The 17,502-nt window shown below is 41.8% G+C and overlaps 1 protein-coding gene across 1 annotated transcript in view; it reads left to right on the plus strand.

The window, feature by feature from the left end:
• Window positions 1–17,502, plus strand: part of SMC5 (structural maintenance of chromosomes 5) — a 48,668-nt gene that overhangs the window by 24,092 nt on the left and 7,074 nt on the right. Inside the window, exons 13-25 of the mRNA XM_078577669.1 lie at window positions 8,437–8,565; window positions 8,650–8,748; window positions 9,754–9,919; window positions 10,000–10,145; window positions 10,864–10,927; window positions 11,024–11,148; window positions 11,272–11,349; window positions 12,154–12,226; window positions 13,325–13,428; window positions 14,448–14,564; window positions 15,022–15,099; window positions 15,183–15,282; window positions 15,371–15,425. Of these exons, the coding sequence (XP_078433795.1) occupies window positions 8,437–8,565; window positions 8,650–8,748; window positions 9,754–9,919; window positions 10,000–10,145; window positions 10,864–10,927; window positions 11,024–11,148; window positions 11,272–11,349; window positions 12,154–12,226; window positions 13,325–13,428; window positions 14,448–14,564; window positions 15,022–15,099; window positions 15,183–15,282; window positions 15,371–15,425 (1,334 nt within the window). The remainder of the gene's footprint in view (window positions 1–8,436; window positions 8,566–8,649; window positions 8,749–9,753; window positions 9,920–9,999; window positions 10,146–10,863; window positions 10,928–11,023; window positions 11,149–11,271; window positions 11,350–12,153; window positions 12,227–13,324; window positions 13,429–14,447; window positions 14,565–15,021; window positions 15,100–15,182; window positions 15,283–15,370; window positions 15,426–17,502) is intronic.

Consider the following 17,502-nt stretch of genomic DNA (forward strand, 5'->3'; position numbering starts at 1 on the left):
ATCAGTTACATACCATGGTATGGATAATTCAACAAATGAAGAAAGTTTAATACTTCAAGAAAGGTTAGAAAACACTCCATCACCATTGGTTTACGGCCCCCTGTCTGGTTACCGCCCTGAAGTGATCTGCTTAGGCGCCTCTCAAAGCTTGTACCCCAACATATTCTCTGTCCCCCCTTGCACTCTTAGTATTTGGAGGATTGCCTCCATTCACCATCAAGTGATAGAACCTTGTGTTTGCATTTCCTTCCTTCAACCAAAGTTGCCGCAATCGCTACCTCCAATCTAACTCCAGCCTCTTGTCTTTCTCATCCACCATGTACCTGCATGTCTTTCTTTCATTGAGTTCATTTTCCACTAAGCTGTCTCTACCTGGTCATCCTGTTGTCAGAATCTTGGCAGGGTGCCATTCTGTCTGGGATTTGCTTATTGACCCCAACAAGATGCTGTCATAGGCCTGCCGGTTTGTTGACCAGTCTCACCGTGGGATATCCACCGCGATGCCACCCCTGTCCTAACCCCTTATCTCAATACCACAATCAATTGAGCGTGAAATATGTGAGTCTGTTCTGGCCAACATTATCTTGCTATAATCAGGGTGTGTTACGATAACAGTTGGGGAAGGGCTCTCACATCGGCCGGTGGATATTCCTCGAATACTTGGACAGAGCATAAGAACCTGTTCAGGAGAAAGTGAGATATGTCCCCGCGTAGTGTCCTTGTGTAAGAACAATTCGTAGGCCCCATTTCTTGCAGTCCATGTCCCGAGATGAAAGTTCATAAGGCCACTGGCCTCGGGTCCCACCCTCTAGTACCATGGGGACTATCCCAATTTCCATGGTCACATTGAAATCCCCCTCAAACAGCATTGGGATCCCATTGAAAAGGGAGACTACCCTTTCCAGCTCCTCGCATAGCGTGTCTTGTCGGGCTGCGTTAACTAGATACAAACCGATGGCATGACACACTGAAAGCTGTCGCTCCTCTTCAGTTTCACTGCTACCACATGTTGTCTCGTTCAAGACCCTTTTTTACGAAATGCCCCGACACCAGGAATTTCTTCCGTAGACTGCTGCAAACCTCGTTCGCCTCCACAACTTCCACCAAACACTGTTGGAGGAGGCCCCCTTCAAACCTGTCTGGTTCTCTCCCTATCTTTGGATCAGATCCTGTGCATCGCCTTCCACTTCTTAAGATGGGCTTTGCCCATTGCATGTGTAAGTCCCAGTCTGTATTGAGGTCTTGATGCCTCTGCCCCTTTGTCACCATTTTGAGTCCGCCAACCTTCTCCTGCATATCTGGACTAAGTGCAGTCACCCTACTTGTCATTGCCAATGCACATTGCCTCTGCTTCTCCCTGTCTAGCCGACTTCATTGACTAGGGATTCAATGCGTGCGTGAATTCCCCGAGTATCCTGTGTATGTGATTCCCCCATGTGTATGCGCACCTCTTTTCCTCCCCCACAGTGATCGTCATCAAGGCTCTTGCGCATTCTCAATGTGTCCCACAATGGGGGGCTACTGTGCTCACAAAGGGAGTTCACGGTTATCGCGTTTGCCCTTGGCAATTGGTCGCGTTGTGAGGTGCCAGATTTTCTGAGTCATGCCATGTTCCTGGAAATACCCTCCCATGATCACTCTTGCCTCAGATGCCTCCTCATTATCTCTTCCATCCTAAAGAAGACTTCCGTCTCTGCTTGGGGTGTTGATTAGTAAGCACTGGAGACTCCATGACAGACATCTTTGTGATTGCCTCCTCGATGCTTCGGACCTCGATCAAAACTCTTCTCTGCTCGTGTTGCTCACCTTAATCATTGTCTCGTACTCTCCCTTCGCTATCATCCAACTCTGCTTCCTTGCCTGCGCAGCCTCCTGTTGAATCCTCTACTGCTCCTCCTGCTTCAATGCGATGTGAGACTTGCTCGAGTTTTTATCAAAACCATGCTTCTGACCTGCTTCCCTGGCTCATAGGAAAAGTAGAGCTTGCAGTCCAGATCAAGGTGGAGCCTGCAGCAAATAGGAAGAACCGCCTTCCCATTTATGACACTCCTCACAGAGACTTCTTCCTCTGCCCTCATTGCAGCTCGCTATTCTGCCATCCAAGTGGATCCCCCTGTTGTGAGTCAGCATCTGTGTCAATGAAGCAGAGGACGTACCGCCATGGCTGGGCTGCCATAATGACATCTAAAGGGTGACCGTTCATTAATCTCAAAATTCATAGAATTAGACATACATTAAACATCTGGTTCTTTCAGCTGGGATCTTGTCCCTGGTGAGAAATAACAGGGCTCTATGGGGCATCTGATCTTTGTTTTGGATAGGAAAAATTGCGAGAAACATGTCAGCAAAAGACCAGTTGCCCCTACATTTATGTTTTTAGTTTACTATTTTCTGTGTATCTGTAAATGTGGCCCCCATACATAAGAGGCCCACTAATTCACTAATCCGCTAGCGCACTTATATGGGGCTGGCCCATTTTCTTGTAAGTCTCTGGGTTTTAAACCAGAGAAACCCTAGGAATGGGTTAATGAAGTTTCTTCTTTTCTGTTTTCCTCTCTCATTCTGACTGGCGGCTAGGTCAACAGCTGACCAGCCATGGAGCAAGCTGACATGGTATCAGAGCTGGACGTGGGGAGCTCGTCATTGGTGGAAGACTCAACCCGATCTATCTCCTCTCGATCCTGAAGGAAGCAACCTGCTATTCCAAGGGAACGAGAAGACTTTTCAAGATAGATCGTTAGACTCTCTGGGCTTTGACAATGGCCACAGAGATGACGAAGGTGAGTTCTAGTGATTCTGTATCACTCCAAGATCGCGAGAGAATGGTGCAACACACCTTTCCAGGTGTTCCTGAACCCCTCAAATATGATGGATTGAATACACTCCTTATGGTGAGTACGTGGAGATCATCCTTGAAGGGAGAGCTCTTTCTGATCATTTGTTCATTGCTGAGGACCCTAGCAGAGCGGGGTACAAAGGATGGAAGCAGGATGATGCCCTAATCCGAGTTTGGCTCCTTGGGAGCATTCTTGGAAATGAATGTCAGAACTTTCTTCTCCTGAAGACAGTCAAGGCAATCTGGGATCATGCACACAAGGACAGTTCAAAGGGAAGAAATTGGAGAATATACAGCCTAATTGCTAGGGCAGCCAATCTAGTTCAAGGGGACAAGACGGTCACTGGATTGCTACGTCAATGAGCTACAAGCTATCTGGTGAGAGATTGATTGCTACAGGTCCATCAAGGACCCTGAATCAGATGAATGACAATACGCAAAGAAGGATGGGCTCTAAAAATTTCTATTGGGTCTTAATGTTGAGTATGAAAGAATGCGGAGCCAATTGTTGAATCGAGAAATAGTACCTGACATAGAGGAAGCCATCAGACTGGCGAGAGAAGAAGAAGAAAGGCTGGGTGTGATGTCTGAATCTACCCAAGGAGAAAGTGGAACCGGAGTGATGAAGGCGGCGCCACAGAGGTCTCAGAGATCTCAGACAGTTCAAGGGGATCAGAGGAGTCAGAATTGGAAGCCACAGCCTCAGATACAGTTGCAGTCTCTGTCACAGATGGGCATGTTCTGCAAATACTGCAAGAAACGAAATCACAATATTGAACAATGCTGGAAATTGCAGAATCAACCTCCCCGCCAGGGTCAGGCGAATGCAATAACAGTCCAAGGTGGCGCCTAGGAAGACCGTGAAACAGTTGACTCTGAAGAACCCAAAATGGTGCCCAGGAACACGGGGAAAGAAATATCTGTCCTTTGGGAGGAAGTGAAAAGACTCAAGTCCACTTTTGGATCTGTCTCCATGACCAGATCAGGTGATTATCATATTTATTCTGTTTTTCATACATCCGTTTTGGGAATGAACTGGATCATTGACTCAGGAGCAACAGATCACATGACCCCTGATCGCTCAAAATTTTATTCATATTCTTGCTGTGAAAATTGGAGAAAAGTGATTACTGCTGGGGGAGAAATTCTCCAAGTGGCAGGCATCGGTACTGTGCATATTAAAGAATTGGGACTTCTTATAGATGTTCTCCATGTGCCTCTGTTTCGGGCACAACTGATTTCCCCTCAGCGATTAATCAAAGACATTAATTGCTCAGTTGTTCTGAGATCTGATGGATGTTTTGTGTTTGATAAGGTACTAAGTATGAAGATTAGGTCAATTAAAGAGAAGAATGGACTCCTCCAGCTGGATGATGGCATGGGAAAAGTGATGATGGTGGAAGGAGCAGCAACCTTTAGAAGACTGGAGCAGCTGAAGATGATGCATGCTCGATTTGGGCACCCCTCTTACCCAACTTTTGTTGAACATCTGGATTTATCTTAACTGGTTTGTGACTCATGTTGTTTGGGAAAGCACAAACGTGCATCATTTAAAAATACTAGTGAGAGAAGCTCACTGCCCTTCACCTTGATTCACGCTGATGTATAGGGGCCATGTAGAACCCCATCCATTCCAGGCAAAAGATAGTTTATTGTCTTAATTGATGATTGCACCAGAAGTATGTGGGTACACCTGTTAAAAAATAAAACAGAAATACCTGACATCATTCAGGGGCTCTGCTACATGGTGAAGAATCAATATGGAGTTGCCATAGAAATTTCGGTCAGACAATGCTAAGAACTTCTTTAACCAAGTAATGTCAAAATTCATTGTCAATCAGGGCATAGACCAAGAGTCATCATGTGTGAAGACCTCACAGCAAAATGGGGTAGCAGAAAGGAAGATAGGTCATGAGATTGATACCACAAGGACCTTGCTTATTCATGCACATGCGCCACAATACTTATGGGCAGAAGCTCTCCTTTCGCTGCCTATTTGATCAATCGATTGCCCTCCAGGAAACTGAATTATCAGAGCCCAATGGAGACGATCTCAACCTTCTACCCTGACCAAAGAACAAAGAACGAATTGCCGATGAGAGTATTTGGATGTGTGGCATTTGCTCATGTACACAATCCAGGTGGAAAACTCAACCCAAGGGCAGAAAAGTGTGTTTGTTGGCTATTCTTCAACTCAAAAAGGCTACAGTTGCTTTCTCCCTGGTCAGAGGAAGATCATCGTTTCTGCCGATGTGACTTTTAATGAGCAGCAGATGTTCTATGCTGAGCCACCAGAGAAAGCTCATGATAACTCGACACAATGCAGAGAAAATGTTGAATGCCTGTTACGGGAAGAGACTACCACCAGGAGAGAGTTGCCCGTGGAAGAGCATTAACAGACCAGAGACAGTGAAGACCAGAATGAGGCACGGTTGGAGGATCCCGAGCAACAGGAATCCCTTGAAACGATACAGGAATCAAGGGCAGAGGAGACTGAGTTAAGACACCAAGAAGACCTAATGCAGGAGGTGGAAGACTTGAGTTGGCCAGTTGCATTGAGAAAAGGGAAGAGAACCTGCACTCAACGTCCAAGATATCCTATATGCAGCATGGTTAGCAATAGGAAGCTCTTGCCAGAATACCACACCTTCCTTGCCAAATTGGACGAGGTGAGTGTGCCACTCACTGTGGAAGAAGCTGTGAATGATCCTAAGCGGAAGTCAGCTATGGATGCAGAGCTGGGAGCCCTCAGTAAAAATGAAACCTGGGAGCTAGTACCACTTCCACAGGGCAGGATGTGGGGTGTAAGTGGGTTTACACTATAAAGTACAATTCGGATGGCTCACTGGAGAGGTTTAAGGCTAGGCTTGTAGCCAAGGGACGTAGTCAGTCATATGGCATTGACTATATAGAGACCTTTGCACCAGTGGCGAAACTCAACACTGTTCGGATACTAATTGCACTTGCAGCAAACTCAAGGTGGGGTCTGAACCAGTACGATGTCAAGAATGCCTTCTTGCATGGAGACCTGGAAGAAGAGATATACATGCAACCACCACAGGGATATGATTCTCCTGAGCTTGGTAATAGGGTCTGCCAGCTGAAGAAGACACTTTACGGACTGAAACAATCACCACGTGCCTGGTTTGGGAAATTTTCACTGGCCATTCATAGTTACACTCAGAGTAACTGGGATCACACTTTATTTGTCAGACGCTCCAATTCAGGTGGGGTCTTGGCATTGTTGGTTTATGTAGACGATATCATAATCACTGGAAGTGATGAAAAAGCTATTCAGGAATTGAATAGACAGCTGTCAGAGCTATTTGCCATCAAAGCCTTGGGTCCCTTGAGATACTTCCTAGGAATTGAAGTAGCTTACTCAAGAGAGGGTATATTCATCTCTCAATGCAAATATATACTTGATCTTCTGAAGGATACTGGGATGCTGGAATCCAAGTACCCCAATTGATTCAAACTTGAAGCTTGGGGCATGTGAGGATGACAGTCTGATACATACCCGACTCTGGTCTCGTATCGGAGGGGAGTAGACGGGCGAGGCAAGGTAGAAATTCGCAGGGTAGAGAGGAGAACGGGAATGGTCGGGGGAAGGCCGAGCTGAAGGGGTAGGGATCGGCCGAGGACGAGCGGCCTGAAGATGCGGTGAAGTAGAGACGATCACGAAGGACGGGGATCGTAGAGGGAGAGAGAGAAACCAGACCTAGACGAGGAGAGGGGAGACAAGAGGACCTTACTTCAATTGACTTCTTCTTGGCTGTCCTCCTAAAGGAAGGGCATCCCTATTGAAAGGAAATACAATAACGAAATGACTAAAACGCCCCTGTGGGTTAACATGACGAAATTACGCCTAGGATCCTATCACAGTCGAGTCAGCAAGGAACAATATCAAAGAGTAGTTGGTAGACTTATCTACTTGAGCCATACCAGACAAGATATAGCCTTCGCCGTTGGAGTATTGAGTCAATTCATGCATGATCCAAGGGAAACACATTGGCAGGTTGCTCATAGAGTGCTAGCCTATCTGAAAGGGACAGCTGGACATGGTTTACTATCAGAGGAAAGAGTGATTATTCTGTAAAGATCTACACTGATGTCGATTATGCAGGGTCAGTAGTGGACCGGAGATCAACATACGGGTATTACTCCTTCATTGGCAAGAACTTGATTACCTGTATAAGTAAAAAGCAGGATGTTGTAGCCAGATCCAGTGCAGAGGCAGAATTTAGGTCTGTTGCCAAAGGGATATGTGAAGCATTGTGGATCAAAGGGGTTCTTGAAAACTTAGGTTTCTCTCAAGACACTCCAATCTTCTTATACTGTGATAGTAAATCTGCAACTGATATTGCACACAACCCAGTCCAACATGATCGAACAAAACATGTGGAGGTCGACAGACACTTTATTAGAGAGAAGATTGACTCCAGAATTATTCAGATGAAGTATGTTCCATCATCTGATCAACTAGCTGACATTTTGATCAAAGGCCTTCCAAGCAGCAACTTCCATAAAATGACATCCAAGCTGGGCATTGATAGCATCTATTCACCAGCTTGAGGGGGGGTGGTCAGCAGAAGACCAATTGCCCGTACATTTATGTTTTTAGTTTACTATTTCCTGTTTATCTGTAAATGTGGGACCCACACATAAGAGGCTCACTAATTCACTAATCCGCTAGTGCACTTATATGGCCCCGGCCCATTTACTTGTAAGTCTCTAGGTTTTAAACCAGAGAAACCCTAGGAATGGGTTAATGAAGTTTCTTCTTTTCTGTTTTCCTCTCTCGTTCTGACTGACGGCTAGGTCAACAGCCGACCAGCCATGGAGCAAGCTGATAAAACATTTTGACGTGAGCTTTGTGGATGATTATTAACTCATGGAATACGATCTCTTGTTTTCCTTTCTCTTTCTTTCGAAAAATGGTCTAAGGTGATCACGGGACAAAGCGGTCACCGCCCAAAGGTACAGGTGAAGAGAGCTAAAGCTCTCAGCTTGTTTTCCCTTCTACTTTCACAGATGTAGATAATAGTTGCAATTCACCATTAAGGTTAGTTTATAGCCTACACAACAAAACAATGTTGAATGTTATTTAAATTGGTTTGAGTGATTTCTGAAAAAATGTGAAAATAATCACTCGAAAAAGGCTTGGCCCTGATTATTCTTCGCAGTAAAAATTTGTTGATGACAACTTTTTCCGCTTGATTTTCACCTGACTTTGTGGCTTTTGATTTTTTGAGCTCTCCTTGATCTAACCCTAGGTCAAGTAGAGAGAAGAGGCAGGATAGACAAAAACGAGATTCACTTCACAAAGTTTCCCTCTGTACCCTTTATAAAAAGGGTACACGGGAAGGTTACATACATTGGGCTTATGGGCCCCTAATGGGCCCATTAAATAGAGGAACAAAATAAAGAAAGTTAAAAAATAGATAGAACTCTCTAGTTTACAGATTTCTGCTTTTTCCTGTCAGTATTGGCAAAGGATCACTGAGATCTTCAAATTTCTGTCTTCGGAAAAAAATCTTTAAATTTCTGTGAATATAATCGTTAGTTACAGCACTCTGCTTACCCCGCATTTTTGTTAGTCTTTTGTCACTCAGGATGCAGCTGATAGAGACTTCTTGGTCAAACACCTTAAGTCGTTTGACGTACCAGTTTTGAATGTTACAGACGAGGGAGAACCCATAGAAGCATCATTTAAACTTTCGCATGAGGTAGTGATAAACTAATAGTTTCAGAATTTGATTTTTCCACGAGTAAGCTCTTAACCTTACAATTATTATCACATAAATGGGCAGATGCAAGAACTAGGTATCTATACCAGGCTTGACCAGGTGTTTGATGCCCCCTCCGCTGTCAGAAAAGTTCTCAACAGCCAGTGTCCCTTGCAAACCTCTGTACGTTTATTTTTCTTTTTGTTTTTGAAAAATTTGTTATTAAAACACGAAATGCGTATTCCATTAAAATTGAATAACATGAAAAGAATCGTGTTCCTTGTAGATTTCTGTATTATTATTTTTCTGTCTCGTTATTGAAAATATATAATTAATCACAATCTATATTCTATTAATGTTAAATGAGCATGATAGAATCGCTCTACTGATAGAACAATCTGGGACAATCATTGAACAAGTTCCAAACCGTTAGTGTCCCTTGCAGACCTCTGCATGCTTACTTTTCTGATTCATTAGTAAAATCTGTTTTTAGTGAACATGAAATGAATCTTTCTTCGTACCTTACTATTTGATAAAATCATCAGACAAGTTCTTGAGAACCATTATCCGTTGCAGACCTTTTCATGCTTGTTCCTTTTTCCCTTTATCAGAATATGGTAAAATCAAAGCACAAACTGTATATTCCATTAATGGGTAACGAGCATTAATAAATCGTTCGACCAATCTATCAATCCATCAAATTCGTAGCACAAGTTCTTTACAGCCAGCGTCCTTTAGAACTCTGTACGTATATATTTCTGATTTATTCTTCAAGATTTGGGAAATGAAAGCACAATACTCAGATACCAGCAATAGTTAATGTTAGACAAAGGCTCCTGCATTCCCCCCTCTGTCTTTATATTTTCCCTTTGTAACTGTTATTGGACCATTAGTGAATAACACATACCGGCTCAATATTATTTCCTTTTTTGTCTTCCTCATTGTGGGCCCAACTCTTGTAACTGGTATTTATACGACACCCTTATATGAGATAACCTGAGGTTTTCCTTTCTAAATTCTTGACGGTCACAACGGGACTGGATAGCCACTTTTGATGCAGCAGCCAATCTTAATGAACATGAAATGAATCTTTCTACAAATATTTAGTCTGCCAAAATTCTTTGTATAATTATATGTTTTTGGTAGTGTTAGGTTTCAACCTGTCCATACATTTAACTTTATGTTCAGTATGTTGGTTCGCAAGAGACAGATCAGCGAGCTGACGAGGTTCAACGAATGGGAATTGCGGACCTTTGGACACCTGAGTGTCATTACCGGTGGTCGAAGTCCAGATATGGTGGTCATGTTTCTGCTTTTGTGGACCCAGTGCATAATTCCAGGCTTTTCTTGTATAGTAGGTTTTTAAATTTAGAGGTTTCTTTCATCCTCGTCCCTGGCAATTCATTCGTGCTCACAAATATTTCCCTTCTCCAGATTTAGAGGTTGAGGACGTGGAACGGACAAAATCCAGAAAACTGGAGCTTGAAGACAACATATCACAGATTGAAGCAAGTTTGAAATCGCTGCAATTGGAGCAGAGGCAATTAGAAGATGAAGCTGCCAAGCTTCAAAAGAAACGGGTGTGGGAGACAACCCTTGAATTTTCTTTTTTATGAGCCATTTTTAGTTTAGATAATTGTTCGAAATCCTCCTCTCTTGGGGCTGAACAACCTTTTCTCTAGCCACGCCAGACACGTCTAATCTTGGTTAGGGTTTCAATAAAAAGACCTCATAGTTGATTCTCAATGGTGGGGTTTGGCAGGTCCTGACAAGGTTGAGGTTGATGTGGTATGCCAATGACATTGTCAACATCAATGAGCATCAACTTCATGGTCACTGGGAGCTGTAATTGCAAATTTGGGTCAATGTCATTGCCATCGTGAACTAGGCCTGTTGATATCGATGAGAATGTTGACATTGACGGTGCTGACGACTACTTTAGTAGAATTTTACGAAGTTATCATTGACAAACAGCGTCAACCATTTGTGGTACCCTGTCAGCATCAACATCAATCATTTGACCTATCATTGTCAAAGCCAATTATTCCTTGCATTGGAGTGAGTCACTCAAAGTCATGGCATGTGGGCCGCTTATTGTACGTGGCCCACTAACACAGTTTACTTCAAATAAAAGTTGTTTTCAAAAAAAAAAATTCAAATAAAAGTAAGGATTTGGGCCACTTGTAATACGTTCCCTCTTCACTGACGTAAGAAAATAAAACAAAACCAATCTAAGGAAAAGCAGGAGCTAAGATAGACATCGGCTAACACTATCGTCCAACCCTTGCATCTTGCTAGGAGGAAATTGTTAGTGCTGGGGTCCATGAAAAGAGGAAACGACGCGACTTGGAGAACCGTGTTGGTATGACAATTGAAATTTAGTTTTTTCTTCTCATATTGATGGTTTCCTTCATACTCCTTTTCCTGGACAATTTATATTTCTTTGTGTTTGGATCAGACCAGAGGCGAATGCGACTTGAGAATCTGAAAAAGTATGATGACGTTGAACATAGTATAGGAAAATTAGCTGAACAGGCTGCCATTTTGAAACTTGACCGTTATCAGCTGGCAATGAAGATTAAGGTGAGCCTTCCTGGAGAAAGACTTATCTTTTTTGGTAAAAAATTGCTCATCTACATCTCTGTGCCTCTGAAATATGGCGACATCTGCAGCTGCTTCAATTAAACTTTTATTTGTTTTTTCTAGGATTTGTATCTTGATGTCATCTCATTAAAACAAAGATACGCTGAGAAGCGAATGCTCACTGTTGACCTTGATTCACAGGTAATATTTCGTTTGGTTAGTGTTAACTTCTTGCCCTAAAAGCAAATATCTAGAGAGATAAAGTCGAATTCATCTCTCATAATTTACGAACTCTCGTTGGCTTTGGTTTTCAAGGGGGCGGCAATGTCGGTGGAAAGGGCAAAAAATGATGTTGAGAGACTAGTTTTTTGTTGGTTTGGTCCTGGATGAGGGGGTGGATAGGGGCGGAAGGATGGGCTTTTTGGCCTAGACCCGTCCATGTGTACGGAGGGTCACCAAGCTGGGTGATCTTCTATATAATTCAAAAAAAAAAAAAAATTTACGAACTCTTGTTGGCTTTGGTTGACGGTTACATTTCATCTATGCAAGGCTAATAAGCTTTTCCAGCATCGCCAAATTTTTGCAAAACTTGGTAGAGAGATGAACTCTGTTCCTTTTTTCTCCTTTCTTTCTCTTGTATGGGATTCCATTTTGTCTTCCCTCTCATGCTAGCCATGTGATTTTACAGTCTTATCTGGTTTGATAAAGAGCAAAATTATCTCTAGGATTTTTTAATTACACAGCGAGCCTAAATTGTTTTTGAAAAAAGCATAGGAAGCATAAATGACGTAAAAACTGGTCAGAGTAAAAAAGATTCCCTTTTGAGTTGATGCTTCTATTTTTATGATCATAAGACTTGCTGTCCAAATTTTGTCATCCCATCTTTTTGATTTTGAAAGAACTAGATGGACGATTCCTTCATCCCTTTTACAATTACTGTTTTTTCTGCAAGATGGATTACTTGTGGGAGGTTATCTTATTAACGTTCTTAACTGTCTTATTTAGATCAAAGCTCTGGAATCTGACGTTAAGCAGCATCAACGAGTTGCTCTGCAGGCATCCACGCATTACGATGAGTGTAAGTGTTTTGTAGCCCAAGTTTTGAGCCCTTCCAATACACACGGAAGAAAAATATAAACTCTTACAAACTTAGTCGAGCAGATCCGAGTCACAAATATAGGAAAAAACGATATTTGTTTACTTATTTTGAATAACCATGACGAAACTTTGTGAGAGTACAAGCGACCATAAACAACTTATCATCGGTATCTGTTCTTTTCAATTGGACTAGATAATTTTATTTCTCACATTTTTCTTGATATTAGTAGTTCAGAAGATTTTTTCTGTAATGAAACTTTTCATTCGTATCATCATGATATGGAAGGCACAATGTTTTTTTATTTGAGTTATATGTGTCGCACGATAATTTTTCAAAAACTCATGCTGGATTTATGGCAATTCCTAATCAAGCATAGATCGTTTGTCTCAATCGACCCAAGATATGACATAAGAGCATCTACGTTTCCCCCCATAGACTATCTGATGCTTAGCCACAATTCAGTTTACAGATTACCTTCAATTTTTAAGCATTCGACTCTAATTATGTCAGGTGTGTGATGTCTCTATCATTGCTCCTGGATCTTACCTTTGTGGTGTTAGAACAATATAAATCACGTCTCATTTTCAATTTTCTGCTTACGAGGTCTTCGGTCTCTGATTTTAGGATCCCCAATCCATGTGAGGGGTATTATAGTATTTTACCTCTGATGTTAAAGTTTGTGGCCTTTCCCTAAGGAAGGCCGTCAAGAACTTGTTGAACTGGGTGGGAGATCTCCCCGATGGGGCACTAACTTTCACCTCAATCTCTCTCTCTCCAAAGTCCTTCAAGGATAGAGACATACACCATGGTCCTTAACATATGGCTTTTCTCTTCAGGTCAATACGTGCTCATGAATTTTCTTTTTGGAATACGAATTCAGTTCAAGTGGAATAAGAAATTTTGAGGAAGAGGGAGGAATCGCCAGTTGCTTTTCTGTGAAAACCAAGTTCTCCATGTGATTCTTGTCTTTTAAACTTCCAATCATCTTAGTGTTTGACTTTTGGGAATAGATAAAATTATTAGCAAAGATGTATCAGGTTTATCATGTACCATGCTATAATTCAAAACATGTTGCAGGTGCAAACGTTGCAAAATCATTGAAACAAAAGCTTTCTGAGGCCAAGGCTCATGCTGAATCCATCGCAAAAATTACACCTGAGCTTGAACGGGAATTCATAGAGGTGACAATATGATAATATCGTATTAAGTTGAAAATATTTATTTTATTTAACACTCTAACATTAACCTTCTGCTATTGTGCACTTATTTTCTCTCTAGTATGTTCTGAGGGTTTTAAGCTGTTTCATATTGCTTGGATTCACTTTCCTCATCTGTGCTATGCGGACATATATTTCTCAGCATAAGTCTATCTATGTCTTGTTGAAATGCGATAAGGTTCCACAATCAATGGACGTCACAGCACAATAGGAAGACTGGGTGATTCTACTTGGCATTTGCCTCCATTAAACTAGTTGGGGGAAAATTTGAAGTTTCCTACCATTTGAATTAGTGTTCAACTTATTTGACTATAAATAAGATGGGGCGGGAGCTTTCAGGAATGATTTTGAATCCGAAGAGTTGGCCCATCATCTTCCTCATTATTTTTATTGAGATGACGATGGTGATTCGTCGTTGTCGTCCTTTTTGACGGGGAATCATTGACTGATAATGATACTATTTTGCCATCGTCCTCCAGTCCCTTTTTTATTTTTACTCTTTCAGATGACAAGGGCAATGTCAAGTAGCCATTTTCATCGTTATTCATCTGTGGCTAGGCCAAAGACGGCGACTACGAACAGATTTCTAGGGTAATACGCTATCCTTGAAGATGACAAACTCATTTTCATTGGCAAACCCTAGTTAGGGTTGGCAGCAAGGCCTGGGGCTGGGAGATCATCCTCAGGCCAGAAGGGAGGAGTTCATTCGACTCTTCTTTCTATCATGTTGGATTTACATTCTATCTTCTCCAGCTAGATGCACATTCAATTTTCTCAAAGTTTCTCCATTCTTCTCGAGATTCCTCTCAAGACAATTGTTTTCAAATCAGTTCTGTTTTGATCAAACTGAGTCTTAATTGCTCAAGATTTTTTGATTATGACACTGGATTGTACCATAATATGCTCTCTGGAATCTATGTTAAGATCAACTTCGTGTTTGTTCCTGTGTAACCTGCCTCAATGAATCTGAAATTTTCTCTCAGATGCCTGGGACCATTGAAGAGCTCGAATACTCGATCACAGACATGACCTCTCAAGCAAGTTCTATTATGTGCCTGAATCAAAACGTCTTAGAGGAGTATCAAGCGCGCCAACAGAAGGTATTCTTTTTGCAGTCATCGAAGAATCAAATACCATTCTATTTCCTTGATGGTAGTGAAGAGTCACAATCATCTTTGTCATTCTCCATGCCAGGAAAATGTTAATGGTTGTCATCGTGGTTTGTTCATGACCATGGATGATGATGTCCTCTCTTCATCTTCACTTTCCTCCAAGCTGTGGACAAAGGATGAGGAATACAAATTTAGATCTCATTTTTTCCTAAATGATAATGACAAACTTGTCGTTGTTCTCATCATTTATCTGCAGACATGATGACAATGATGATGACAGTGAACGTGGACGATGATGTCAAGTTTGTAATTGTACTCATCATTAGTCTGCAGATAGGATGATGGTGATAATGTCAATCTACATGGATGACAATGACGAATTCGTTGTCATCCTCCAACCCAGACACAAATTGTTTGTTCTGATTACCCTCTACTGATTACACAGATCGATGCTATAGAGAAAAAACGGGAAGCTGATATTTCTGAACTAAAGAAAAACTTAGCTGATGTGGATCGCCTTAAGGTATGCTGTGTTCTTCTGTCTTTGCATGTGCTTTCTAGTTCCCTCTCCTTACGATAGTCTTCAAGCTAGTTATTTTATGATAGGGAAAGTGGCTTCCAACTTTAAGAAACCTTGTGACCAAGATAAATGAGACATTCAGCCGCAACTTCAAGGAGATGGCTGTCGCTGGAGAGATTTTACTGGGTACTGCTTCAACTCTTCTCAGTGTCATATGGAGGAAGGAAAATCAGCTCTAATACATTTCCTTTTATCAACTCGTTTCCTTTGTCAGATGAGCAAGACATGGATTTTGATAAATATGGTATTTTAATCAAAGTGAAGTTCAGGTGAGTGATCTTTCAAAGCTGTTAATAATATAGAGTTATACATGGTGAATCTTCGTTCCATTACTTTGCTTTTCCTTGAAATTAAAGTTTGTTGTTTGTCTCAACTTCATTGATTTGTGTGCTTCAATAATGCCACGATCTGTGTTTCCCGCTCAGTTTCAGACTGGGAAGATAGATACTGACCTAAAGAGCTATCGGGAAGAAGGTATTCTGAGGGCAATAGAGGAAAGAAACGCATAGTAATATATCTCTTAATAAAGAAAAGTCAATTCCGATAAAGGATATTCGTTCCAAAATAGCCGATCGGGAAATCTCGACTCAGAAATCAATAGAACTGAATGTGTTCCACCCGAGGTGGGGAATCGTTTGATACAAATGAAAGAATGAGAGAACAGCAAACCAGGATCTCTCGATCCGATATCTGGACGCAGGCCTCTCCTGCTCTCCAGCCTCTCTCGCGCGCTGGCGAGCCTTCAATTTCTTAAATCTTGTACTTCTTGTGGAGGCTTCCGTCTTTATTTATAAGATGGTTGACCCGTTAATACCGTTGGGCTGACGTGGCATGGCTGGGTAGATTGCTCCTTCATCTTTTATAAGTTCTTGGAAAGAACTTATCAGAAGATAGATACTGACCTAAAGAGCTATCGGGAAGAAGGTATTCTGAGGACAATAGAGGAAAGAAACACATAGTAATATATCTCTTAATAAAGAATATGTACAGGTATCATCACAACAGCTAGTTTCGGATCTCAGTGGATGTATCACGTGACGGGCACGTAATACATCATAATTAATAGGAAAAATTATTTGTATGACATCATTTCGTTATCTGAAGCTGTTATTCGTAGGTTCACTGAAATTGAAAACTAACTGAACTTCTTTGACTGCCATCTTGTTTTCAAGTGGGCATCAGGTGAATGTTTCTTAATAGTAGGAATGTGACTTTGTCAAGTTTCACGTTTAGAGTCGTTGATGAGAATCAAAGACAATACAATAATCGCACCTTATACTTAATCTCTCGTTTTGTATCTAAGCACTAAAAACTATGTTAGTAGGAAAGACCATTACAGTTCTTACAATGGGATTTAACACACTCATGCCTCTTAATAAAAAGGCCACCTTTCTAGGAGTCTGTAGTCGAGGTCCAATCTTGTTAGAACCTCTTGAGGGCTTTTAGGATTTCTGCGGAGCCAGAATATATGATATATTCTAGTTCAAATAATCTCAATTTGGTGGGGAAATCCGTATGTGATTGCACAACAGTCCCAGACATAGGTGAACTTATCTCGTTCGATGTTTGAGAAAATATCATAATTTAGGTGGAGGATCATTACGGGAAGACTAGTAGGGGAGACGAAGCAAAGCCATGTAGAGCTAGATCAAATTTCAGGCTAGAAACTATATGATACATTCTTGTCATGTAACATGCATTTTAATGGGCAAAAGGGTTATTCCATAATTGCCTAAAAGCTTTGAACATGAATACAATTAGTAACTGTCCTTTTTGGACTTCAGATAGTGTGCAAAGGATCCAAGAGGAGAAAGATTAGTGTAGAGTGTTACAGCAAAATTCAGAGGATTCCATGGCTCAGTATTTCAGTATTGATTGGATGCATGGTTGCCACAAGGCACATTGTGTTAAGCGTTCCCCCGCTTATATGCACTCACATTAAGCATAGAACTTGATGCTAGTTGGTGCCCTGTTGGACCAACGTGTTGCAGAATTCTTGGCCATGCAGCCGTTCCTAGCACAGTTAAGCCCAAGGTGCAGCAAACTAAATGCCTGTGCATGGGTCCATGGCTTTTTTCTGCCTGAAAGGCTTACACGAGAATCTGAGAGGGGCAAGAGGAAGTCCAGGCAATCATCCGGGCATGTAGGTTCATATGGCAACAAAAAGTCCAGATGAAAGTATGCATTTTTGCCTGGCTTTTATTACAGAGAAGACTAATGACTTGGGCCTTATGCAAAAATCTATTCCCCGGTACCTCATCCGCTTGTATGTTATACTCAAGATGGGAAGAAGACTGCCAACACCTATTTTTCAGTCCCCTTTTGCTCGCATGATTTGGGCCAGCT

Source organism: Wolffia australiana, chromosome 7 (genome assembly GCF_029677425.1).
Source record: "Wolffia australiana isolate 7733 chromosome 7, ASM2967742v1".
Taxonomy (NCBI): domain Eukaryota; kingdom Viridiplantae; phylum Streptophyta; class Magnoliopsida; order Alismatales; family Araceae; genus Wolffia; species Wolffia australiana.